At 39.2% G+C, this 26,763-nt stretch overlaps 1 protein-coding gene across 1 annotated transcript in view; it reads left to right on the top strand.

Annotated features, from left to right (window-relative positions):
- Positions 1 to 26,763, top strand: part of FAM120B (family with sequence similarity 120B) — a 46,984-nt gene that overhangs the window by 12,110 nt on the left and 8,111 nt on the right. Inside the window, exon 7 of the mRNA XM_053460239.1 lies at positions 19,019 to 19,225. Coding sequence (XP_053316214.1) covers positions 19,019 to 19,225 — 207 coding nt within the window. The remainder of the gene's footprint in view (positions 1 to 19,018; positions 19,226 to 26,763) is intronic.

Below are 26,763 nucleotides of genomic sequence, written 5' to 3'. Positions count from 1 at the left end.
ATAGGTATGTCGTGCTTTTCTATAAGGTATACCCATGACGTTATAAAGATCCATACCAACAAAAACTGAATGTACTAATTCCTACTGAAAAACATAATTGGGAATCAAGGAATCTCAAGCAATCTGCAATGGGACACCTGAAGTGCCTTATGGATGGGTGATGTATAGGAGGGAAGGCAGTAGTGGCTATATGACCAAAAGTTGGCACCCCTTCTAATGATTTGGTTTAGGTGTTTTAGCCACGCCCATTGATAACGTGTATAAAAAAGCACATAGCTTCTATGCCTTCTCAATGGACAGATATTATCAGTAGAGTGGATCATAGTTAAGAGCTCAGTGACTTTAAATGTGGTACTGTCATAGGATGCCACCTTTACCAAGTCAGTTTGTGAAATGTCTGCCCTGGTCCACCGTGAGTGCTATTGTTATGAAGTGGAAGTATCTATGATGAGTGCTGATGCACTATGGAAGCAACGTCATCAAATGCACCGTGTGTTAGAAGCTATATGAAATGGGTTTCCATCAGCTCGATATTTTAATGCCTATAGTTTTGGAATGAACCATCAAATAAGTTCATACAAGTGTTATGTTCATGTGTCTAATAACTTTTGGCTATATGGTGTATCTTGGGTAGAGATATGAGGTGCTGACCTTGATTACAATCCAGTGAATTGTGTTTGGAGGTTAATACTAAAGTAGTGGTTTAGTTACCGTCCGGCCAATGTATGTTAATGTGAAAAAAGAAGGGGCCCTCTACATTTCTATTCATTGTCACAGAATACTCTTTCCCCACCTATAAAAATACATGCATCTCTGATATTGCTTTGTGCATCTATAATGGTCAACTTACAAAAAAATCTACGAGGTAGTGCACGTTGATGTTTTCAGAGGAATAATCTAGTTACCATATACTGTATAAATATTTGACTTCCTTGATGGACAATACGGTTGTATTACAGGTAGAATCTGCTCTGAAGACAGAAATCAATATATAAGCATGACAATATGCATTTTTAGAAGGACTCTTTGCACAGAAATACATTCTACTTTACTTTTAATAAATATATTGCAACCTGCTAATATATGGCAATATAATTAGTCCTAATATACACTTATTCTATGGAGTTGTGGTATCTTGAATTATATTATTATTGTATTTATTTTTATTTATAGCTTTTTATATATATATTTCGTATGTGGTGTAAAGCATGCTGCAATAAATCAAATTATAAGAAAGTATCTCATGGGGTTCCTCAAGTCTTTCATTAACCAGTGTACTTGCAGTATGTCGATTTCAAAATCGGAACAATTGTTTTATGAAATGTTTCACCCCACCCTTTTCCTTTTAAAGTTTTAGCTGCTCTTATTTTACCATTCATGATCCTGATACTGCTGTCATTTGAGTAATATCATATTAGTCTTTTTGTATAGTGTAAAAGTAACATATTTTAGACACACACTTTATGTTCCTATAGCATTGATCAAAAATAAAATATAAAGGTCAGAAGTGTTTGCTGAATATACTGAAAAACATTTTTTTTGCACCATCTAATGTATTGAATTTGCTTTAGAAAGTGGATTTCCGTGGGAAATCCTTTTCCTGCGCTGAAATGGAGACAGAATAAAAACCCAGACTGTTAACTCATTGTGGATCACATAATGCTGTTATTTTGATGTTTACATTTTATCATCCCAATGTATAATGGTAATGTTTTGGAACTCCCCGATACTTATACGTTATAAGTATAAGTGATAAGTTATACTGTAGGCAACTATATTCCAGGACACTTTATTATACACATATAACCTCCTGTGGTAAACAGCACGTGGAACCTCTATTTTTATAATTTTGTTTACAAATAGTGCACTGGAATATAGGTATCTAAAGTATAATTGCTTTAGTATGGGGAAAGACGGTCTGGAAAAAACCACCACTATCTGCTTCCACTTCTATTCCCCCAATGAGTTTTTCTGCTCTGTAAGCAAACTTTCGTACCAAGGGCATTATGTTGTGAAGTTATAATTGATATATTCCATTAAAAACTCTTTGGATGGCAAAGGGGAGGTAAGATAGTGAGTCTTATTCATGATGCCTGTATATGTACAGCCTTTGTCATGAAGGGGATAAGGGAAGTACATATCTTCCTGCTTCCCCTGTAGACCATCATACTGTTGTGGTACTGGTGCTAAACCAAATGGTTTGAAAGGGTATAAATGTAGAAGGGTTTATTCAAGAGTTGTGATTTAAACGTATATAAGGCCATCTCTTGTTCCTCTGAGTTGGCCCCGTATAATGCATAGTTCAATTGTAAAAGGGACTTTAAAGAAATCAGTTTTCACAGGACAAATTCCCCAGGGTTAGCTGTTTTTCTCACATCAGCATGCCCCCGCTGTGGAGCATTTTTGTAGCGTGAGAGATACGTTGCAGGTGTAACTACATGCTTTGTATGACTTGCAGGTAGTAAGATTCGGCTTATCTATGTATTACCTGTTTTGCAAAAAACAATGTGTAAATCATAGTGTGTTTTAATCATTACATTCTGACTGCAGTGAGGTGAAGCATTATAGCTCACCCCAGCAATGTTATAAATTACATTGGCAATTATGCATCAGGATGCATTTTGTAACAATTTCAAAGGGATCTTTGTTGTGGTTAAGGGACTTGAAAGAACAATGGGGTTATTGTGAAAACCCCTGTAGCATGAGGGCCATAAATGTCACAGTTAGAGATCTTCAGCCCAGCCCTCTAGGGCAATAAGGCTCAGGAACACCGACTTGTAGCAAACAATGCTTTATTTTCAACTGCTCAAATGTAACACTCCAAAATAAAATTATAAAAGAAACAATTGGAGCCCTCTCTAACTATATTACGCTGGCCCAGGCTGACCAGCCTAAACACCCACTAACTAGATCACCCAGCCAGACCCAGCCAAGCCAAGTTCTGGAAAACCTCTGTCAGACAGCACACAAAGGTCCAAGCAGGTATTGCCTCACTTGGCTCAGGGATAGTCTGCTTCAGGGCCTCTCCTTGCCGTGGGAGCACAGAGGAACTCCTTCCCACAACAGTCTCCCGGATCGCCAGGCTACAGGGGGTTTTAACCTGTGCCTGATGCAGTCCCCATAGGAATCCAGGTCTGGATCCTGCCGACATCTAGCCTCTTGTGAGAGCCAGCATGGATTTTACATTGGAAGGGGTAATGGAGCATTGGCGCACCCTGTGCTACAATTACTCCACCCCAGGCACCCATATGTATGACTGGTATAGAACCTGCGCCCAAATACCAAACAAATTATCTCCCTGGGGTTTGCAGCATCACACATGTATAAAGTGATTCTGGTGGAAAGTTTGCTAAGCGCTCTTATATGAACTAGAGAACTGGTCCAATCAGAAGGAGCTTTCTATTGATTGATCAGAATCACTTGTATAAATGTATAAATCCAAAATGGAAAAAAATAATCTATCATAGCTTATTTTTGTCCTTCTTTGTTTTAATTTTATATTATGCCGACAGGGCATATTGATTTAACTGCTGACATCAAATACTACATCAGTATTTGTTATATAAACATATATATAAACAATCATAATTGGTAAAGGATCCAATTTTTATGGATCTCCTTTTAAGGGAAGCTTGTATCAACAAGATTTTACAATCAAATATAAACCATAATCAAACATACATATATAACAACGAAAGGAAGATATGCATAAGTACAGTATCTGCTGGCAATTCTCAGTTCATATTTTGCACAGGTTGGTTCTACCTTGTTCTGCCAAAGGCTTTACATTTTATAGGTTAAGTGAGTCACTATGGTAATTCAACAGTGCAGAAGTTATATCTTGATGAGCCTAATGTAACAGTTTGTTTTGTTCGGTCGGTTCTAGTTTTCTCATACCTTTTTGAATGTATGTACTGTAAGAAGTACTGTGTGAGTCGTAGGTAAATAAACTAATAATAATGTACAAATAACATATAGCAGTTAACAGGGAAGTAGAAAGCGAACAGTTAAGGGAGTTTCATTTCATCTGGTTTATTTCTAGGAAGCTCATAACGCCGGTCATCGGACGTGGTCTGAGTTTTGAGTGGAGTATTGTACCTCCCTCCATTTTCCATTTCCTTCATTTTCAGTGATTTTCAGACCATAAGCCTATCATGTGAAAATGCGGCACACCAGCAGTTGCTCTCTGGCATTCGATTTACAGCTAGACAATTTTCCACTCTCCATGGGCAGCCTTAGTAACAATGATGGATTTTCCGAAGAGTCGATTTTTTTACAATACAATACATTTTATTTTTTGCCTTAAATATCATTGAAATGTATTTTATATATTGAAGGCATACAACCCAGTACTGTTTTGGCAAAGTGAATGGAGGAAGTTTTGGGAGTTTACTGCTTAGCTGGGGACCCTTTGCGCGGTTTCCTCTTACTGCATAGGTCAGTATGTACAAAGAGCAGACTATTTAAAGAGCAAAACTGGGAATTCCTCCATCCAGTCCTAAATGTGCTACTAAAAGCGGCTTTTTTACATTTCCCATAGATATTTATCGTGCAGTTATAAACGGGCTGTACGTGTATATTAGAAATGTACATGCACATGTCCCACCAGGAACAGCCATCTTTCCCATTCTCTGGATTTGTTTCTGCATTGAGTCTCTGATCCATTTAGATTGCCTTTGTAAGAATGGGTAGCGTAAAAGGAGGCAAGTTCTATTTCTGTCACCTTTTGGCACAGATATGACAGAAGCATGATGCAGATAAAGTTTCATCCACTAAACAGGTGACATCGGAAAGTGGAGGGAATGTACCGTAACAGCGTACACCTTTTAAAAGTTACAGATAAATGACTCATTTGGAAAGGTGAGACGTACAAATCCATATTTTACTGACTTTTACCGTTGACAACTCTATGGAAATGAAGCCAAAGACATTCAAATGAATCTTGTAGGGTTGCTGCGCAACAACTTTGTCTTCTAATATTTTTGTGCAATGGACTAAATTATACTCTTTTGTTTATAGAGCACCAACAGATTCTGGAGCACTGTACAATGAATTATACAGACAAAACTCAACCATTCATTATGAAGCTGCAGTGAGCCGGGAGAGCTTGGTTGGGCCTGTATAGTTTTGAGTTTGAGTTGGGCCTGTATCAGTGAGAGTTCTCCAAAGTCTCCAAGACCGGCCCTTCATAGTGAAGTGCCAACTCTCCCTTTGATCAAAAAATTACAAATTTAACAGAGGCAGATTATGTTGAGGGTCCAGGTCACTAAAGTTTATTTTTATTTCTTTAGGAAAATACATTATACATTTTTCTTTTTTTTTCGTTTTCTTTTCGGTTTATCACAAGATAGTTGTTATCTCCACGCAGGTATAAAATATTACACAATTATTAAATATTAGTCTACGTGGACAGCATTACATATGCCAATGAGACAGGTGTTTCGCTCCTTTCCAATAATATGTAACTATTTAACAACTCCGCCTGCGTGTAAATGAACTAGAGGAGCAATGAAAATGATATCAAGGATTCCATGCAGCCGCCGTTTAAACCATGTTATTTCCCTTTATCTGTTGGAAATAGCATTTTGTGTAAATAGGTAATAGTTGCACCTATAGATTCGGTTACAAAAGCAACCTTTTGCCTTGTTAAATGTCACCCGCCCTTGCTCTGAGCAGGAGTGTTTATCTGGGCAGGGTGCGGCCTGCAGCATATCTTTCTTTGTAGTTGACCTGTGTCCATAAGTGGCAGGTGGCGCTTACATGGAGGGACAGAGTGGAGGAAGGCCATAGTAAGTAAGCAACGGCACGCGCACCTGCCTGTCATCTGCCGCAGGCTTGCTGCACCTGTCATTAGGCCTATTGTTTGTCAAGGACAGGAATTCCACCCTCACATCTGCCTGCACTTTCACTAAGGCAGATGGCCCTGCAGCACAGGTAAGGCAGGAGGAGGGAAGACTGTTCCTTTTCCCTCCATTTTAACCCCCCCTCCCCTCCTCCATAAAACACTGACATATTTGAGGAGGCAGCGCACATGATAGAATGAAAAATGAATTCCCATATTATTTCTGGAAAGACAGTGAAAGGAGCAACCTCCACCAGGGATATGAAAAATTAAACCAGATATTTAACATAAAAATGAGTGTTTTTCAAAATGCTTTATAAATAGCAGGTCCCAGATGTAGTATAGGGTTCACATACCAAGCGGTTTATTAGCGTCAACACCGGAAGGCTCTGAGCCCTCAAACCGTCCACAAGTTATTATTATCTTTTATTAATATAGCGCCAACAGTTTACGCAGCGCTTCATACAATACATATATTCAAGGGCTATGACAAGACGAGAATTGACAGACTTAGACAAATCGATACATTAGGTGGAGAGAGAGCCCTGCTCGCAAGCTTACAATCTTGAGGTGGTGTTGGTACTTTGTGGCCTATGTACTTAATGTTGTGTGTTGAGTAGAGTTTGACTGATAACGTATAAATCATTTAACGCATACGATAGTCCGAGTACCACCTTTAAATGGACATGTTCTCCTCTTGACATGTTCTCCTCTTTACAAATTCACAGAGGGATACAGCAAGATCGCCACTTTTATTTGCCTCTTTCCCTACTCTCCCGGCTACTAGGCTTGCTAGGCTGCAGATCGGGCAGTTAATACGCGTAATAAAAATGATTAAAACATTAAAGACATGCTTTATATGCCTTCTTGCTATATTTAGCTAACTGTTTTATGTTAATTGGCTGTAATTGTAGGGAGCAGGCATTGCATTACACATTGCTTGAAAACAAGCATTCTTTTTTCAGCTAATGTAAACAGACAGAAAAGCAAACATGTCCCTTGGAAGAGAATCAGATATCAGCAAAGGAGGGGCTATTTAGATCTGTAAATAATAATCTGTCTGCAAAACAGGTGCAAATACTCTGGTAGGTGCCATAATATTCAAATCAAATACAGCACGTACAATGCATATGCCAAATGTCCATTGCTCCCTCCGTAAAAGAGGGAGTTGGCATGAGAGCTTGCGTACAAGTTGCAATTTCACCTAACAATACATTGCTGGAGAAGCTTGCTGGAGTTAACCCTTCGTAATGCTGTGTACATTGAGCTAAAATCTGCGACTAGAAATTCGTGATCAGGGATAGGCACAGGCATGGTTCATGGTTGACATTTTTAATTGTTCTCCTAGGTTAAAATGTGTCTGAATGACTTATTCTACTCCCTTCACAAAGGCTCAAAATAGAACAGATACATATCAAGATACAAACACACATATTCACACTTGCCCTTTCATACAAACATCCTAGCATACGCTTGCCATTACAGACACACTCTTACTTTCTTTTACACACACACACATGCCCTAAAATACAAACTTTCCTTCAAATAAATATTTTGAAAACAATCACTCTAATGCCCAGGTGCATTCTTAATTGTTTCTGTTTATTTTTTACAGGTAAATGCAGGTAATACTTATAAAGTACTTTAGTAAACTTTAAATTAAATTGTGAAAGGAGGAAAACTTTGATAATATCAGTCAAAGGGGAACTATTATAAAGTATAATATATAGTATAGCAAGGCCCGGAATATACTATACTCCATAGTTTGTGTAGACTACCTTTTTGTCATAAGTAGATATATTTGTTAAAATAGAGTGGGAAAATAAAATTCTATCGAGCATTTATTTTCAGGATGACGATGTCATTGTTCTATTACATCCTAGCCCCTTTTCGGTGACAGGGGAATGGCGACACATTTTAAAGCAATTCTTACTCTATACAAATTTAAGTGGAAACCCTTATTTGTAGTCCCGTAAAACATATTCCTGTATGTTATTACTGCAGAACTTTGTGTTTGTTGTCTGTTGTCAACCAGTCCTCTCCAGTGTTGCTTGTCAATACAAAGTAGTTCACTCGTCATAACATTAGACACAGTTTATGTTCTAGCGGGTTCTGGAAAAATTTAACTTGTTTGGAGATCACAACTATTGTCTTCACATTTATACAATAATACCAGGCTATTATAGCATGCACATTAAACCAGGGGTTTGTTATTAGTATTACTGTTCCCAGCAAGCAGTGTGTTAACTAAGGACAAAGAAATGCCCCTAACATTGAGCAATGATGTCACGCAGGAAGTTATGCAGGTTGGCATTGCTTTCTTAGGAAGCCAGGAAGGGCTAGGTGCCTTTTTAATGAGTTAGAACAGGGTGACTCCCATACTAAGGAAGGGAGGTCAAAGGTTGACGTCATGTACAGTGCACCAGTAAAGCCTATCATGCTGACTGCTGTGCCAGAATAACCACACTCACACCCACTTGGCAAACACTCTGGCAAACAGCCAGGGCTTTCCTTATTCAGCATTCATTTTTTAATTTAACTATTTAGTAATTGAGTTGTTGTACTGCGCCGCTTTTCAGGTCGAAAACTCAGCAGATCGTCTATTCTCAACCATTCTCATTTACTTCATGGATTTTAGCAAAATGTGACTAAAATATACTGACTTAAACCTAGATTTACTTACTTTAATGTTTAAGCAACTTATGTGTTCCCTGTATAAACATAGCCCTGTATTGTGGACCTATACTTATTATTCCATGTATATATTCTTCAACTCACACTGTGTACAAGGGGAATGGCCTATAAAACATATTGTGCCCTCGAATGCAGTAATGCCCCAGTTTTTGTTCCAGGCTACATTGAAAAAGAGTTTGCCAGTGCCATTAAAATCATCCAATTTACAAAATCAGCTTGTGGAGTGGGATTGAACTATTGAAATTTTACAAAAATATGGGCAAAACTATGCTGGGCTAGCCTGATTTTTGGGAAACAAGGCCCTTCTTTCTTTTTGCTCAGATGTTATTCTGAATGAGGCACCTCGGAGACTTGGCATTGCAGATGTTATTCATGATTTAAAGGTACACCCCAGTCCTTATATATACACTTAAGTGCATACAATAGCTGTGTACATTGTACATCATCAGAATCCTCTCAATACATTTTGGATCATTCTGTGCTGCCAGATGTGTTTGGCTGAAAGCAAGGTACTGGCTGACACAAGATTTACATGGGGTGTAATGAGACTCATACACATTTGGCCAGGGCCAGACTGGGAATGAAAAGCAGCCCTGGAAACATTTGGAGACCAGCCCCATATAGTTTATCTTGTGGTCGAGCTCTTATACCCACACGCACCCCTTATACATACCCAAGTCACGCTATTTGCCATACAAATACCTATAAAACATTCTTTTTATCTCATTATTTGTATTAAAATGTCAGAAAGCAAAAGTCATTTAAAAGGCCCTAATAAATACATTAGACATTCTGGCATATAGGGGGTTAAAAGGCATATCATGGGACAGAGTGGCATATAGGGGGGGTATAAGGCATTTCTGGAGGCACAGTGGCATATAGGGGGTATAAGGCATTTCTGGAGGAAGAGTGGCATAAAGGGGTTAAAAGGCATATCATGGGGCACTCTGCCTCCAGAAAAGCCTTATGCCCCCCATATAACACCCCCCCAACTTACCACTGCTTCTGACTCCCTGGTGGGGGCAGCGGGTGGAGGCCGGCATTCATAAAATTAAAGCGGCAGACTTACATGCACTGTGCCACCCAATGGCCGTGCCTCAGCTCTTCGTCCCACCTCTTTTAAGACGTGGGAAGAAGTGCTGAGGCACGGCCATTGGGCGGTGCGTGCACGCCAGCCCCTTTAACTTCATTAGGCATCCAAGGAGGCGGCACGGGGGCCGCTTTTAATCGTGCTCGTAGCCGCTCAGCGGCTGGATTGAATGCTGGCCGGCCGGCCGGACAGTGATCAGTTTCATTAGCTTCACAAAAATAGCATGAATCGTGGATAGCATATTACACTGCAACTATGTACATGCAAAGTACTTTGTTATACATTTATGCGGGCAAGGCACTAGGTTGTCCCTTTAAAACCTAGGCACCTTGGGAGCTTTGTTAAACAGGTTTTGACAAGGAATCCTGCTTTTGCGCGAAAGCGCCAAAACAACCTCTACTTAGTAACTACTATGTCTAGTTTTGTTGTGATTTCTTCTCATTTCAAACCCCTGGAGCCAAACTGATGCAGTTTTGCCCGGCCAGAAACGCGGGACATAAACATTTCTGGCAAGATGTGAAGCAAACAAACTTGTTTCCAATATTACTAATAACAAATTACTGAACAAAAATGCTAGTGATCTATCACCAAAGGAAAGAATACATAGTGACAGTTGTGCTTACCCCTATCACTCCATTGCTCACGACTGTTAATCTAGTAACGGCATCTGTGACTTCTTTGCTCGTCAAATGGACTGTCATATCATATTTTTGGCATAGTTTCATTAAAATTGAATATCCCACTCAAGGGGCATTTTCTGCAGACCTGCTTAGCCTCATCCATTCCCGCTTGTTGGTTTGTTAGTCCGTCCAGCATGCCATTGGCCTGGACTGCTCCTGGCACGACTCAAACCCTGAGCTCGTCCCAGAAGAAAAGGCGTTATGATGCCTGTCTGTGCATGCACAGTTGATATGGCACTAACTTTACTGTGAAAAAGAACTGCTCCTTTAAGAGATGGTAAAGACCAAAGCACTTTGCTAGACTAAAAGAGGCTTATCTGTCATCTAAGGATCCCCAAGATCTCAGCTTTACGAACGTTGGAAAGACTATCTACTCTTAGGGTAACTGCTTAGTTATCTTAGTGATCAAGGCAGGTCGATTGTCGCTTACTATATAAAGTAAATGTGAAATCAGCTTGGAGATTTTTTCCCAAGTTAACCTATTCTTTAATACTTAATCATCCAGTCTCTCACCTTGTTGTACTAGATTACATTTTAGATATGCTGCAATATTGGAGCATATCTAAAAAGTATTTAAAGAGTAAATTCTTATCATTTAAAAAAAAATAGTTTAAAACATGTTACATTTTTATATTTTAAAATTACACATTCACAAAAAGTCCTAAAATACATACAGTAGTGTGTGAAATAAAGTGGACTTGCCAAAAGTAACACATTACTTTACCCTAGGTAACATAGTCCTGACTTTTCTGTTTTTGTTTGCTGTTTTCATTACTGTTGTAAGTGATCCTTTGTTGCATTTTGACTTGATGGGGATTTAAATATGTTTTCCCCCCACAAAGCATGGCAGATCCACTTCAAAGCAGAATGCAGGAGTTAAAACCAGGGAAATGTCCAAAGCATAATGAGTTTCAAAGCAGGTAGTTTGAAGTATTTTATTGTCATCTAAGGCATTTAAAAACAAAAATGTTAAGAATCATTTTTCCATACTTTGATTCCAGCGTTTTTTTTGTAGTAGATATGCTTAATATTTATTTAGTGCCTGTTGATCCAAGGAGAAATCTGATTGCCATTTGGAGTCAAGAAGGATTTTTTTCCCCATTGAAAGCACAATTCGAAATTTCTGACCTAAGGGATTTTTGCCTTCTTTTGGATCAACAGCGGTCAACAAGGAATACGAAAAGGGTTGAGCTTGATGGACGCAAAAATGATAGTTTTGATACGAATATCTCATCGCTGCCCGTCCCTTTAAAAGTAACATTTACGTTGCCAAGTCTGGCATGCTTTGTAAATCTGTAGCTCACACCAAGACTTAAAGAAACAAACAGCATGATGTTTGTGTCTTTTCTGTATACTTAGAATTGTTTATTTCCATCACAATAACAGTAAAGCTTAAAAAAAGCAATATTTGTTGACAGTTTAAGAAGTTGCATAAGATGCAGTTAAATAGCTCACTTTACACTAAACCAGTAATAAAAGTTAGCACCATGGCCTTCCTGTGCATTTCAACACAAAACACTGAAGCTGTTTACCGTTAAATATTTACTGTGCTGCATTAGGAGCATTTCAAAACAGGTTCTTCTGGCTTGCTGCCTCATTATATGTCCTTAGCAGTCCTTCCCTTCTTTTAGATTATGTTACTTATTTACCTACTTTCTTTAATCTCGAGGAAAGCTTTAATTTATTGTCAGAGTTTCAGACGGGAAGACCAAACGTATACTTTTAAGCATGTTTTGGCAATTTTAGCTGTTATATACGTCCTCGGTTAATAATGCGGATGGCTCAGTATGTGTTTGGTCAATGCTGATTGAGGGCAGCTAAAGTTGCCACCTGTTTCCCTTTGAAGTTGCGGTTAATTTGGTAATCTTTTAGAGGCTATGGAGATTTCCAGTTAACCAGAACATGAGTCCCTCACAAAGTCCCTTTAGTACTAGTACTGAGATTAGGTTTTGAAAAACATATCTCTGTTTTAATTCATAAAAATGTTCATTATTGTTGACTACGTTATTAAAAAAGGGTTTTTTCATGCTCTAAATACCCAACCTTTTTTGTGCAGTGTGTGCCATACGTTTGTTCGGCCATGATTTCTTTCCTATGTTAAGCTAACCCATACATGGCTTTCTTTTAAAACACTATTAATACACATAATGCTGTGTTTATTAGCATTAAAATATAACAATTCATTTTTTAAATGTTTTCTTCATTCTTTTCACTATTTTTATGAATAGAATGTTTTTAAATTGGGAAATATTCATTTTTTTCCCCTCTTCTCAATCTCGACTCCGCTGTAGCTGATTGCACGCTGATAACTCTGGCTTCCTGCATTACAATAAGCCAGCAAAGTTCTGATGAATGATTTCTGGAGAGGCACGGCTGTCCCTACAAAAGAGGGAATGCTTGAATATGAAGTTCCAATGTTCCAATGCTTTTATGTGTCACTAGTACAAAATAAATTGTGTCAATTGTAGTCTGGAGCACTTAATTCGTATAACTGAATGAATTTAATAGTTTACCTAGGGGCTTCTGCCATATAAGTAGATAAAGCAGCTGGTTTAAGGGGCATTAATAAAGGGTAGAGACATATACAAGTGTCACAAAGTTTTTGCATGTCGTTAGGTCCCTGGTAAATCTTTTTTTGTGCCTTATTAACAACAGCATGGAACTAAAACGATGGAGGGATAAAGCATTCAACGTTGCATACCATGTATTAAAAAATGTTATCAATATCTTAATGTTCATTTATTTCCTTGTATTGTTTTGTTTTACAGAGCATTACCAAGTCATGAGTAGTGCTTTTCTAGCCAGCTTGTTTATATATATTCATTGGGAATTTCCAGTTGCTAAACTGCCTGTGACTAATTAGATTATATATGAATTATAAAATTATTAGCTTGAAGATATGATTTATAAGCTTCGCAGCTACATACATTGTGTGTAAGTGTGCATTTTTACATGTTTTGACATACATGCACATGTCAATTAGGAGGACCTTCTGTTGCTATTCAGGACTGGGCTACACTAGTAGACTTAAATTCAGTCCAACCATCTCCATCTTTTCTGGCATAACCAGTGTAAAGGTCTGGGTATTTGCATGTTTTCTGTATTAAAGAAAATATAGCTTGTATTAAAGATTAAATGTAGTTTGTGTTATGAATAGAAAACTAAGAGAACATTCTTCAATTCCACTTAACCCTTAGTAAAAAGATGATGCTAAACCACCAGCCACTGTGGAGTGAAGACACTGACCAATTTCTTCTGAAGAAGGGACCTGGCAGGTCTAGAAAGCTTATTTGATTCTACATTTTTATTTGCGTACATTACTCCAATTAATTGTACAACAGACTTTTTATTTTATTTAGTTTTTTGGGGGATTTTGTAGACTAAGTGCAAACATGGCAATATTCACTTTGTGTGCTATAAACACTGACAAAAGTGTCTACAGTAAATTGAACCTTTTCCCGACTAAAGAGCTAAGCAACACATTACAAAACCGAAACGCAAACAATGTATAAAATTCCTCATCCACACAATCGCAGGGCTTTGCTTTAAGGAGTGGTCAGGTATTCAGGTCAAGCAAAATTAACTAGAAGTTTTTGAATTGGAATCTTTCATTAGATTGAAAACACCTGCGCCAAGTTAGACATTAAAGGGGAACTGTTGCCTACACAACTTTTAGCATAGCTAAAATTAATTTATAAAAGCTACCCATAGGCCGCACCTTTTTACCCAGTTTATCCGTATAGGAAATATTTAGTTTAAGCATTTAGTTGAAGGCGTCTAAGATATGTTTCTAAAAATGGCAGTTGTCATATTGAATAATTTTTCTGTCCTGAAGTTCTCTCCTTTCTCTGCATCCTATTGCCTGATCCAATCAGCCACAATCAGGAGCTTAACAATAAGGGAATTAAGATGGATGCCCCAGGGTTTTTCAGAAATATGTATTAGATATTTTTCTCTACAAATACCACATATGTCTATTTAGTGTACTGAGCTGTAAAGTGTGGGACTTGAGATCATGATTCACTTTGAAAGTGTAAGAAACAGGAAGAAAGCAATCATTGACATTACTTTAACTTGCAAAGCTAGATGCTTCTGTCAATTTAATTGGATTACTCAACTTCAACCAATCATTTCTATTCATTTAAATGTAGTCATCTCTTGGAGTAGAATGCCTGAGATTGTGCACTTATTTTTGGCATAAGACTATATACACTTACATTATACAATGGCATGTTACAACCAACATGGGAATGTTCCATTATTTGTTCTACTTTTCAAACTCTGTGCCTAAATCCCTTTCTGTACAAAATCTCCATCCCTGTGTTCTCACCACAGTTTGAGAACATATGTTAATGTGGCTGGAGATCATGTGCGGAGAGAAGTGTTCGGCCAAACACATTGCCTGGAAGCCATATAACTGGCTAGTGAGGAAAGGGCAGTGGCGTCGCTACAGGGGGGCAAGGGGGGGCAATTGCCCCCCCTAGGATATTCCTTGCCCCCCCTGTTGCCCCCCCGCCGAATTTGGAGCCACCCAGGACAGTCCCCTTGACTGCTAACGACGGCATGGTGCCGTCGCTAGCAGTCCCAGTCAGGTGCTAACGACGGCACCATGCCGTCGCTAGCACTATCTTACCTTGATGGAGGTCTGTGGACCTCCATCACCACCTACCCCGGCGATCTGCCCCTCACACTGAAGGGCATCACCGGGGCCACCCGATCCGGCCGGTGACGGCACGCGCAATGACGCGATGACGTCACCGCGCAACTTTATTAATAACTGACAATTGTCAGTTAAAGCGGTATGGGGGCATGCTGCTTAGATGCCTATATCTCAGGCATCTAAGCAGCTACAGACCTCCAACATATACCGTTGGAAAGGTAATCGCCTCACCTTTCCAACGGTATATAGATTGTAAAAAATAATAAAAATATTAAGTTAAAAAAAATAAAAATGTAAAAAAAATGATTTAAACATAAAGTAGTTAAACTTTAAAAAAAAAAAAAAAGTTTAAGTATTCTAGCTAAATGATCACTGTGGTAGCCAATGTTACCACAGCGATCATATAGCTATAAAAAGTCACATTCCCTTTTTAAAAATGGCCGATACTAATTTTTAATCCCATGATCCCTTTGATCATGGGGTTAAATTTAGCCAACGGTAGAGGGAGGCAATTTTTGAAATCCTGATGAACTGCAAATATTATTAAAATCAGCCATTTAGCCTGTGCGGTACGTGAGTAGCCATCTCATCCCTGGAGCGCCTTGCATTTTTACAGCAAAACTTATTTTTGCTGTAAAAGTGATTTTTTTTTCTCCCTTTACCATAATTTCTTTGGGATTGTAAGGGGAAAGAATGGTGTGTGTGCTTTTGTGAGTGAATGTATGGAAAGTATGGTGTGTGCTTCTGCGAGTGAATGGAGATATGAAAGGCGTGTGAATGATCAGTAATTAGGGTTGAAGCCTTGACGTGACATTACTGCTCATGTAGGAAGTTAAATTATGGCACAAAAAGTACACATTTGCAAGAACTACACCCCTTGGCGCAACAAATGAGGGGCTGTATGTGTTTCTAGTACAAACCTGGAGTGCGCTAGACACAAATGAACATGTCGCTATGGATAGAAAAAACATATTTTCTAGCCAAAGCGACATATTCCATCATTATTTGTGCACTCAACTTTTGTCCTAGAAATACATGTAGCCCCTCATTTGAAGCTCCAAGGGGCGTAGTTTCTTAAAATGGATGAATTGTCTGAATGAGGGAGAGCATGAGTTAATGTGTGGATGAATTGTCTGAATGAGGGAGAGCATGAGTTAATGTGATTGTGTGTATCATAGATGTATAATTGTGGAAGGGCAAATATGGCACTAGCAGGATGTTTGAGCCTTGGGGACCGAGATGGCACAGGCCGGGTGTATATGGGACAAAGATGGCAAATTGTATGTGTGTTATCTGGGTGCTGGCCAGGTTCTATGTGAGCAGTGTGGACGCCAGGGCTTGCTTTGGGGTGTGCGACCTGTGATCTATGCCTGTAATTTAGGGGGTTTTAAATATACCTTTAATGCTGTGTTTTTATGTGAATTCCAATTGATATATACCTACAAAGCTGGTATTCTGTAGATCCATATCTGCTATGCTATGTTTCCATACATTATTTATGTGTACCTGCAAATACAGGGTGTGTATGTCTTGTTCAGTTGATTAATACCTGCAATGCTGTTTCCATGTATTTATTTGATCTATACCTGCGATGCTACGTTTCATTTATTATTATTGTATACCTGCAAATACAGGATTTGTATGTCTGATTCTGTTTATTTGATATATTCCTCCAGTGCTGAGATCACAAGTGAATTTCAATTGATCTATACATGCAAAGCTGGGTTTGTGTGTTAATGTGTTGATCTATACCTGCTATCGGCAGCAGGGTCTAATATTTATATATATATATATATATATATATTTATATATATATCGGCAGCAGGGACTAATATTAATATATATCGGCAACTGGGGCTAATATTAATATATATGGGCAGCAGGGGCTAATATATATATATATCAGCAGCAGGATCTAATATTAGGCCCTGAAATCATTTAGTGCAAAAGTTAAGGTATTGTGTTGTTTAAAGGATTTCAAGGATTATTCGTACTAAATTGTGGCTTCAGGCTTCCCATGTTGAATGATCAAGTATTGTATTGTCCAATAACAAAAGTATCATTCCATAGCACATTACTTTTGGCAATATATATATATATATGTGTGTGTTTTTTCAGTGGTATGATTTAATGGTGGAAATTATTAATGCCCCCCCAGTTTGACTGTGGTATCTTGTGTGCCCCCCCTATATATTGTTTCTAGAGTCGCCACTGGGAAAGGGGGAAAGGCATGTGGTGGATTCTGCAGATCACATGCTTTAAACGGCATATGGTGGTTGGACTTTTTCCAAATTTCTTGTCATTTTTACCCATTGCACAGACCTGGCTAGTATGATAAAAATGAATACATAAAACTAAACCAAAGCAGGAAATAGCCAGTTTAGAAGAGAATCCACTTCTACACTATCACCACTCACTATTAGAATATTGGAGACGCTGTGAGAGCGAGCAAGTAGTTAATTAAGAACATATAAAACTTAGGATAGCAGGAGCTAGTTAGATTTCCCCTGACAAAGCTGGCGGCATTACAAAGCAGGTGTGATAGAAGGAAACTCGGCTTGCTCATTTTTTATCTTCCTTAGAGTGACCAGGGGTAATATCGGATCAACCCACACGATTTCACCTGCTATGCTTTTCTGGAGAATCACCACCCAGGCAGACCTCAAGGACCCATTTCCCGTTAACGGACCTCAAATCCTCACAAAAGCCAGATTACATATTACTGTGGAAAGAGATTCTGGCCTTGACCAAGCAGCAATGGGGGAAATAGCTGAACTAACACATAAATACTCGCTGTTAACAAATATACAAGAAAATGCGTTTGAAATCCTATCCAGCCGGTACAGGGTTCCCCATACAGTACATAAAATCTATCCTGCGATACCAGACGGATGCTGGAGATGCAGGGACGAGAGGGGAGATTTTATGTACGTGTGGTGGGGTTGCCGGAAAATCCAGCCTTATTGGCGAACTATTGCAGAGGTTATTAGAAAAATGGATGACCCGGCAATCCCTCTGGATCCACTTACTATCCTGATACACAATACTACTCATGGTTTCACTGCATATAAGCGTTCACTTGCTATACACTTGTTGAATGCAGCTAAAGTGCTCATTCCGACAGTGGAGAGTGGCTGGCCACGGTGGAGTCCATCCCTTTGGTGGAGAATTTGATAGCGTCCTCTCAATGTAATGGTGCCCTAGGAAACCTTCTTGAAGGAGGAGGAATGCCTTAAATACCTGGAGGCATGAGTAAAATGTGCTATGATAAAAATTAGGGTTTCATCTAAATTACACAACTCTGTTCATTGGAACTACGCTACTATGATAGTGGAGAAATTCTGCCCTCCCTTATTCCTTTTTATTATGATATTTTGATGCCTATTATTTTCCTGGTACAAAGTTCTGTCTATGCAAATGTATGGGAATGCAACCTCATCCTGAGGATGATATCACTATGAATGGGTAACACCAGTAATATGGTGAAATATTATTGTAAACGTTCCAACCAAGCCTGTTTACGTGATTTGCAAAAAACTGAAAATCTTTCAATACACATATATTAAACAAAAACAATATATATATATATATATATATATATATGGTACAAGAGGCTGTTCACCCCGTTAAATAATTGATGCCTAACTAGTTTGTTGCGATAGTAAGCTGTACCGCTATTATAATGTTCAGCTAGCAGTACAACTCGCCCTTGCAATGTCTGCAATATTCTAATATTGGTGATAGAAGTATACAGTATTTCTATTTTGATCTGGCTTTTTCCTGCTTCCTGGTTTTATATATTCATTTTGTAATTTATTTGTGGATTGAGGGAGGTGAGGCTAATAGCTTTTAGAATTGCTGCCTTACATGATGCAGCTAAATAAATCAATAAAATACAGAGGAAATTAAAGAAATTTTGATTTATTAAAGGCATAGTGAAAATTCTGAAACTGCTTGTTATCAATGGTTTAAAATATTGGTTACACTATTATTAACTTGTGTTTGTGTTTTGTTTGAGCAATTGTTTCTCACTTCTCCTTTTCTCCCACCAGGTTTATTTTGTTGACTCCAGAGCAGTCCACCTTGCATTTCTGTACCTCCGTGGCATAGTTACATTGATGGGAGCCAATAGTGCCTGTGGATACCCCTTTAAAATGATGGATTTGATGCCGTGGAACACATTTGACGGGAAGCTGTTCCATCAGAAGTACCTGCATTGCCATAAAGGGAGTTCTGTGGAGGAGATCTTGGATGGCAATGTAAGTATGCTCTACTTTTGTACTTCCATAGCAAAGAATATCATTAGGTAGCTCATAAGAGTAAATGCGAATTAAAACCCATAGCATGAATATAAAGTTTCACTTCTTTCCACTTTCTTTCCACTGCTACAAGTATTGTTAGAATGGTTTGACTTTGTAAAAGATGCAGAACAAAATGAAGTTTTTAAAACTACCTATAACTCGTGCTTTTAGCTTACTAATACCGTATTGCCTCGATTATAGGCCGCACCCTTAAAGTTTGGTGCTGTTTTAAAGAAAGATGTGTTTTTAAAAGGAAAATACACATGAGTGGAATGGTTAAACAGTATTTTACCTAATGAATGCATGTGTTTTAACACTTTTGGTATCTATTATACAGTTAGTCAGCATATGTTATTTACAAACAGATATGCCACTCTGTTCCGCAGATATGCTTTAGGCCCCCCAGATATGCCAATCTGCCTCCACAGAAATGCTTTATGCCCCCCAGATATTCCATTCTGGTCCCCTGATATGCTTTATGCCCCCCTGATATGTCACTCTGCTTCCCTGATATGTCACTCTGCTTCCCTGATATGTCACTCTGCCCTCAGATATGCCACTCTGCTCCCCTGATATGCTTTATGCCCCCACCCGATATGCCATTTTTCCCCACCCCCTCAACTTACCAATCCATCCCCAGACTTCATGGTGTCTTGCGGGGGCAGCCGGTGAACGTCTGCGTGATGCGTGTCAAAACCTATGCTGCTGTTCACCACATCTCCCGGGGTTTCTATGTCAGCGCATCGCACAGATGGTCACCGGAAGGTCATGTAATGCTGGCGCTCCATCATAGAAGCCCCGGCAGAAGTGCCAGCAGCAGCAGAGGTTGTCTGCATCACGCAGACGTCCATCGGCTGCCGGAGAGGAGGATCCAGGTCCCCTGCAGTGCTGCGGGGACCTGGATCCTTACTCTGCTGCTTGCCCACAGCAGGGCTAAATGAGCACTGGGCAATGCGAACTGCACACCCCTGAGCTAAACTCCGAATGTAAGACTTAAAGTGTGTGGGGGGGTGCGGCCTATAATCAGGCAAATACGGTAAGTCCAGGCTATTCATTTTGATAAAAAACTGATATCTCTGTCTGGATGTGGAAATGCCATTATAATCTGATCAATTCCCTGTACTGAAGTTCTCTCTGTTCTAGGGGTGCAACAACTAATCGCTAAAATCGATAATAAGTGATAATGAAAATGAGTAGGCAGTAGTGGAGCAGAGGGAGGTCTCCCACTTCTTCTGGTTGTGGGAGGGTTGTCTCCCCCTTCTCCTTGGTGGCTGAAGAAGCTGCAGCGAGGTAGAAGGGATTCTCCCCCTTCTCCGTGGCGGCAGATACATGATGGTATGGTGGGATTTCCATACTTAGGCAAACTACTGATTATTATTTGAAAAGCTAGCCTCTTGCACTCATTATCAAAACATATTCTAGTGGTTGTTTTGTTTTCATTTTTTACTCCCTGGAACGATCATGCAGTTTTACTTGTAGAACAAGTGTTTTTTTTTTTTTTTAGATATATGTATATTTATATATACGCATAGTTCGGGCCTGTTTTCTGTTTCTCCTAAAAACAAAACTCTCACCCCAGAAGGCTATATGTTGTGTAATTACTGAGGTTATTTTACTTGTAGGACTTTTTAGACACACCTTGCACACACACAGCCATAGGCAGAATGAAACATGTTAAGCGCATTATCTGCATAATATTTTGTATATATTTACTATACATTTTTCTTCTGTTTACCCTTTACTTTGTTATTGTGTGTGGCTTGTTATGAAGAAATTTTATTTATTTTTAAAAAGTTATTATGCATGCAGATTGAAAGTGAAATATCTTAGTATAGAATGCTTTCATAACATTTATTTATATAGCACCAGCAGATTTATTATCCCTATTACAGAGTTTGTGTACAGGGCCCTGTTCTTGCGATCTTACAATCTAGTTGGTGGTTGAGGGGGAAGTGAAACAATAGGAGAGGACTGCTTGGATGGGGGTGAATTGATAGGGTCTAGATGATCTGTAGAGGTTGTTGGTCATTCAGATGGCTTGATTAGGATGATGGCTGAAAGTATTAGTATTAAAAAAAATTGGCTTTTTTGAGAGAACTTTTGAAACTTGCACACGAGGAAGAAAGTCTGACAGAACAGTGAAAGGGGATTCCATGTAAGGGGTATAGCACGTGAGAAATACAGTGAATAGAGGTAATGGCAGTAGAAGAGAAATGCAAGTCATGAGAGGAACTAAGGGAGCGGTAAGGGGTGTATTTGGATAGTAGGGTAGAGATATAGGGGATGCAGAGTTCTTAAGTGCTCTGTAGGTCATGGTCAGAATTAGGATTGGACAGTACGGGGAGCCAGTGGAGTGATTGGCACAGTGGAGCAGCAGATGAGGAATGGGAACAGAGAAAGATTAATCTTCTTGAGGATGGATTGGCGCGGTGAAAGGAGGGAGAGGGGGAGACTAGTTAGTAGAGAGTTGCAATAATCCAGATGGGATATCACAATGGAATTGAATTAAGATTTTTATTGTTTCTTGTGAGAGGAATTGGCAAATTTGGGAGATGTTTTTCAGGTGAAAGCAGCAGGATTTTGTGAAAGATGTGAGGGATGAAGGAGAGAGCAGAGTCAAGTGTGACAACAAGGCAGGGAACTTAATCTGTCAGTTGGATAGTGGAGTTGCCAACAGTAAGTGGACAGAGCGGATGGCAGTATTACCATAAACTCAGTCTTGGAGACGTTTAGCTTTAGGCAATGAAACACCATCCATGATGGAATTCCTGAAAGACAGTCAGTGAGGTGAGTTAAAAGTGGGGGTGAAAGATCTTTATTATCTTATCTTATTTGTATTTTTATACCTTAGACTATTTACAGTAAGTCAAAGTCTGTTATTGAGGTCAGTGGTTATATATTTTCCATCCATGTAAAGAAAGGACTTCTCTTTTGGTTGTAATTGCATGGATGTGAACTATAGTGTTTTATATATTTAATAGATCTACCGTGTTTCCCCGAAAGTAAGACAGTGTCTTACTTTCTTTTTATCCCTAAAAGCCCCACTATGTCTTACTTTCGGGGTATGTCTTATATTGGGAAAAAATTGAGAGTGATGGGAGTTATGATGTACTTTTAGAGCATAATTAGATCATGAAAAAGACATTGGAAATGGTACAGCATAACACCCATCACTCTCACACACTTACCAATCAACACACCTACCAATCCACACGTATACCAATCCACACGTATACACAAATCCACACACATATACACTAATCCACACACATATACCAATCCACACACATATACACCAATCCACACACATATACACCAATCCACACACATATACACCAATCCACACACATATACACCAATCCACACACACATATACACCAATCCACACACATATACACCAATCCACACACACATATACACCAATCCACACACACATATACACCAATCCACACACACATATACACCAATCCACACACACATATACACCAATCCACACACACATATACACCAATCCACACACACATATACACCAATCCACACACACATATACACCAATCCACTCTCACTTAATGCTTTCCTACCTTTCCTTTCTTCTTTCAGCTTCTTTTCCTCCTCTTCGCTCCTCTTCTTCAGTTCTTGTCTCCTTCCGGGTCAGAGGGCACGGACAGCGGTGGGCGCGGCTTCAGTGTTGTGCGCCGGGATCTGACAAGAAACCCCGGCGCACAACAGCTGTTGCCGCGCAGATCACAAGGGAGCGGTATCGGAGGTCATTAACAGACCTCCGGCTCCCTTGAGTGATTTTAAGCCGGGTTGAACCCGTCTTAAAATCACTCAAGGGAGCCGGAGGTCTGTTAAAGACCTCCGATACCGCTCCCTTGCGAGCCTGCTCCTCCAGCGGCGGACATTACTGTCCGTCTCTGGAGGGGTGCCGGGTGCCGCAGGTTGGCACCCCCTGGAGTGTGGCGCCCTGTGCGGTCGCACACCCCAAAGGTCGGCCCTGCTCTAAGGGGCCGGCCTTAGGGGTCTGCGGCCGCACAGGGTTTAAATAAAAACATCGGGGGTTTTTTTCAACTTTATTTAACATCCTCCATGTTAAATAAAGTTAAAAAAACTTTATTTAACATCCTCCATGTTAAATAAAGTTTTTTTAACTTTATTTAACATGGAGGATGTTAAATAAAGTTAAAAAAAACCCCCGATGTTTTAATTTAAATCCTGTGCGGCCGCAGACACGTAAGGCCGGCCTTGGTGGGGACTTCCCGGCCCCTTAGAGTGGCGGACCCGGCAAATCCCCCGTGTTTCCCCGAAAGGAAGACATATGTCTTACTTTCGGGGTACGGCTTATATTAGCCGACCCCTCTGAAACTCCCGATACGTCTTACAATCGGGGGTGTCTTACTATCGGGGAAACACGGTAATGCAAGCTGGTCACAAGGCCAGAAGGTAAGTCAGCATAATGATTGTTCTCCCTAAGGCAACGAACACATAGTCCTTTCAAGTTGACATGTAATTTCCTAGCAGTCTTAATGTGTATCAAGCGTGTTGGAGTTCCAGTGAAAGTTGATGATGGTGAAGTGAGGTCTATGGCACAATCACTGATTTGGGGTTCACTTTCAGTGTGGTGCCAGCTCACTGACGCAAATCATAGTCCTTAAAGAGTGTGGTGATCCTAGAGAGTATGATCCAAACTGGTCTTGATGGTTTTGAAGGATGTAATAATAGTAGAGTGGCTTTAGGAGCAACCATAACTTATATTCAGAACTATCTCATTGCCAACCCAATGTTAATGGAGGAAATTCGGGAAGGACTTTCCATATTAAGAGAGACACATGGTTATCTGAAACATGAATTAGTCAATAAACCCTAATGTTAACACAAGTAGGTGAATGTGAGATGGGGACCAAGGGTTTGTAGATAATGGAGGGTGTAGCATGTGTGGAGCAGTAGCAGTTTGTTTGAACATAATCAATCTTAGAATCAATCCTGAGGGGTTATGTTAATGCAATAATGTCCACCAATGCTATGTGGTATAACATTTCTAACATTGGTGGTATTTTTGGGAAAAGGCATTAACCATGTAATTAGTAAATGTCAGCCTGGGAAACTGACCAAAATTAAAAATAAAAAGCTCCATTTGCTGTATACAGAATTATTTTCTTTATTGATACCAGAATGCTGAAGAGTGCATTACCTCTGTCTCCTTCAGAACAGCTATGTTGCACCAGACTTATCCATTCTCCCCTTCCTGTCATATGAACATATTTTACCTTAAAATCTGAGCTATTATTTTTTTTAAAGGTACACTATGAATACATAGAATGATGCATGTATACTGATGCTGACCACATAGCAACCACAACTGGAAAAAGTTGAATAGAACATTAAGGTGCTGTTAAGTAGCATTAAAGATACGCCTGTGAGCATCATTGTATGAGAAGCAAACGCCTCTTAGAACTCTTATTAATTAAGAAAGATCAGATTAGCAGAAATGTTCTATTCGTGCCCATGTTTTCTGTTAGTTGTTCTTTTGCACTTTATTCCTTCTCTTGTTTCAGGAAGCCTGGAAAAAACACTAACAATAGTGTAAATGGAAATATATGGAGCTTTTATGGAAACATCACACTTTTGCTTCCCTGGTTAGACATAATAATTAGCAGATGGGGTGTTAAAAAGGTTTTTTCTCATATTAAACCTATACATTCATGCATGCATCAGTAAACTTGATGTTTGCTTCACATTGCATGCATAATTTATTGTATACATGATTACATTATTTACTTCCCCCACTGTTAAAATTAAAATATATATATATATATTTGCAAACATTTCAATAGCCACATTAATACATTAGTTATTTTTGCGTCTTTTAACATATTTGACAAACAGAGACCATGGAATATTTCACACATTTGCTGGTATTATTTAGTTTATTGTTATGTTATTATTTTAATTTGAATGAAAAAAACCTCCCAAACCTGGTGACCAGGTTATCATGTATTTATCAAAATAAATACTTAATTTTAGAACCAAGAACAATGCACAAACATATATTTTTTAAGAATGTAAGAAACGTTATTTGTCTTTCTTGTGTTGATTGGTTTTGCATTCCAAAGACACCTGTGCAAATACATCTCTGCATGGCACTGTGATTAATGGTTTATCATCACAAAGAATGTCCTTCTGCAATGGCCCGGTACACAGCTCGTACCTACTTCATAGCTTATCATTGAGTAATACCTTTCAGAGTGTCTCTGTGTGTTCTAACAGCTTGTCCGATACTGATAGACATGTAAGACAGAGAATAAACAAGGGCACACTCAAAACCAGATGAAGTCAGGCTATTTAGGTGACTCAGGTTTGAGATCTGGGTAATCAAACCATAGTTTTTAATATTTATTTTTTGGGCATTATCTGAAACACTTTATATGAACCTGATATCAATGCATCATGTTGATCAACACATTGAGGATCAAAATAAAGTGTGATTTTAGATTACACAATTGATTTTAATAGGACAGCTGCAGCTCAGGCAGGACATCTCCTCCACATGAAAATGTAAAGCGACCTCCAAGCTATCATATACATTAATGTGTATAGAATGGCTGGAGTTTTCCTTTATTATAACAGGATGTAACTGTATACCAGTGTTTATGGTGTTCCATGAGAAAATTATTTTTCCACTGTACATACAGAATCAGTATGTATATGGACTTGGTCAGATGTTATTTTGACCCCCCCCATCCCCACCCTCTTTCCAAGAACTGACATATTAGCCTGTCTGGAAATCTGCCTGCAGCATAAGGATGTCAATGCTGAAATCTTGAATGCGCCACCAATACCTGTCCACATGGGTGCATGAACTGAGACCCAATAGTGATGTTTGGTTGAAGCACTACAATACTGACGCATATAAACCTACAGACCACTCTGAGCCACAGTGAGACACTGACACACACACAGACCACTCAGACTCCACCACAGTGTGAAATTGATAAAATCGTATGACAGTCATCTGTACTAACACATGCACATGTGGGCCACTCTCAACCATAATAACAAACACATAGAGCCCTTTGAGACATACTGTCAGACTTATTATTATTTATTGTTTTATATAGCGCCATCAAATTCCATAGCGCTCTACAATGGGTGGACAGGACACAACAAGTAGTATGTAACATAACAATTTGACTTAAAGAGACAACAGGTGTACAATCTACATGAATAAACACTCATATCATAGTGATAGTAGTATTTAGTACATTAAAGGGAGGATCATGTCTTCAATCCAGGGACTTGAAGGAGTGCTCTGTGACACCCCCGCGTGGAAGAGAGGTGAGCCATCGATGGGAGAGTAAAATAAAGGAGAAATGAAGGGGGGACATTGTGGGAGGGCTGAATGTTGTCTACACAGCAAGGTAGCCCTGTATTTCTATGCAGAATAATGTTTCCTGCAGTGCTAGCCAGCCAGCCATCTGCTGTGTCAATGGTTCCGG

Source organism: Spea bombifrons, chromosome 3 (assembly GCF_027358695.1).
Source record: "Spea bombifrons isolate aSpeBom1 chromosome 3, aSpeBom1.2.pri, whole genome shotgun sequence".
Lineage (NCBI taxonomy): Eukaryota > Metazoa > Chordata > Amphibia > Anura > Pelobatidae > Spea > Spea bombifrons.
The sequence above is the reverse complement of the archived record's forward strand: the minus strand, read 5'-3'. Positions and strand labels throughout refer to the sequence as shown.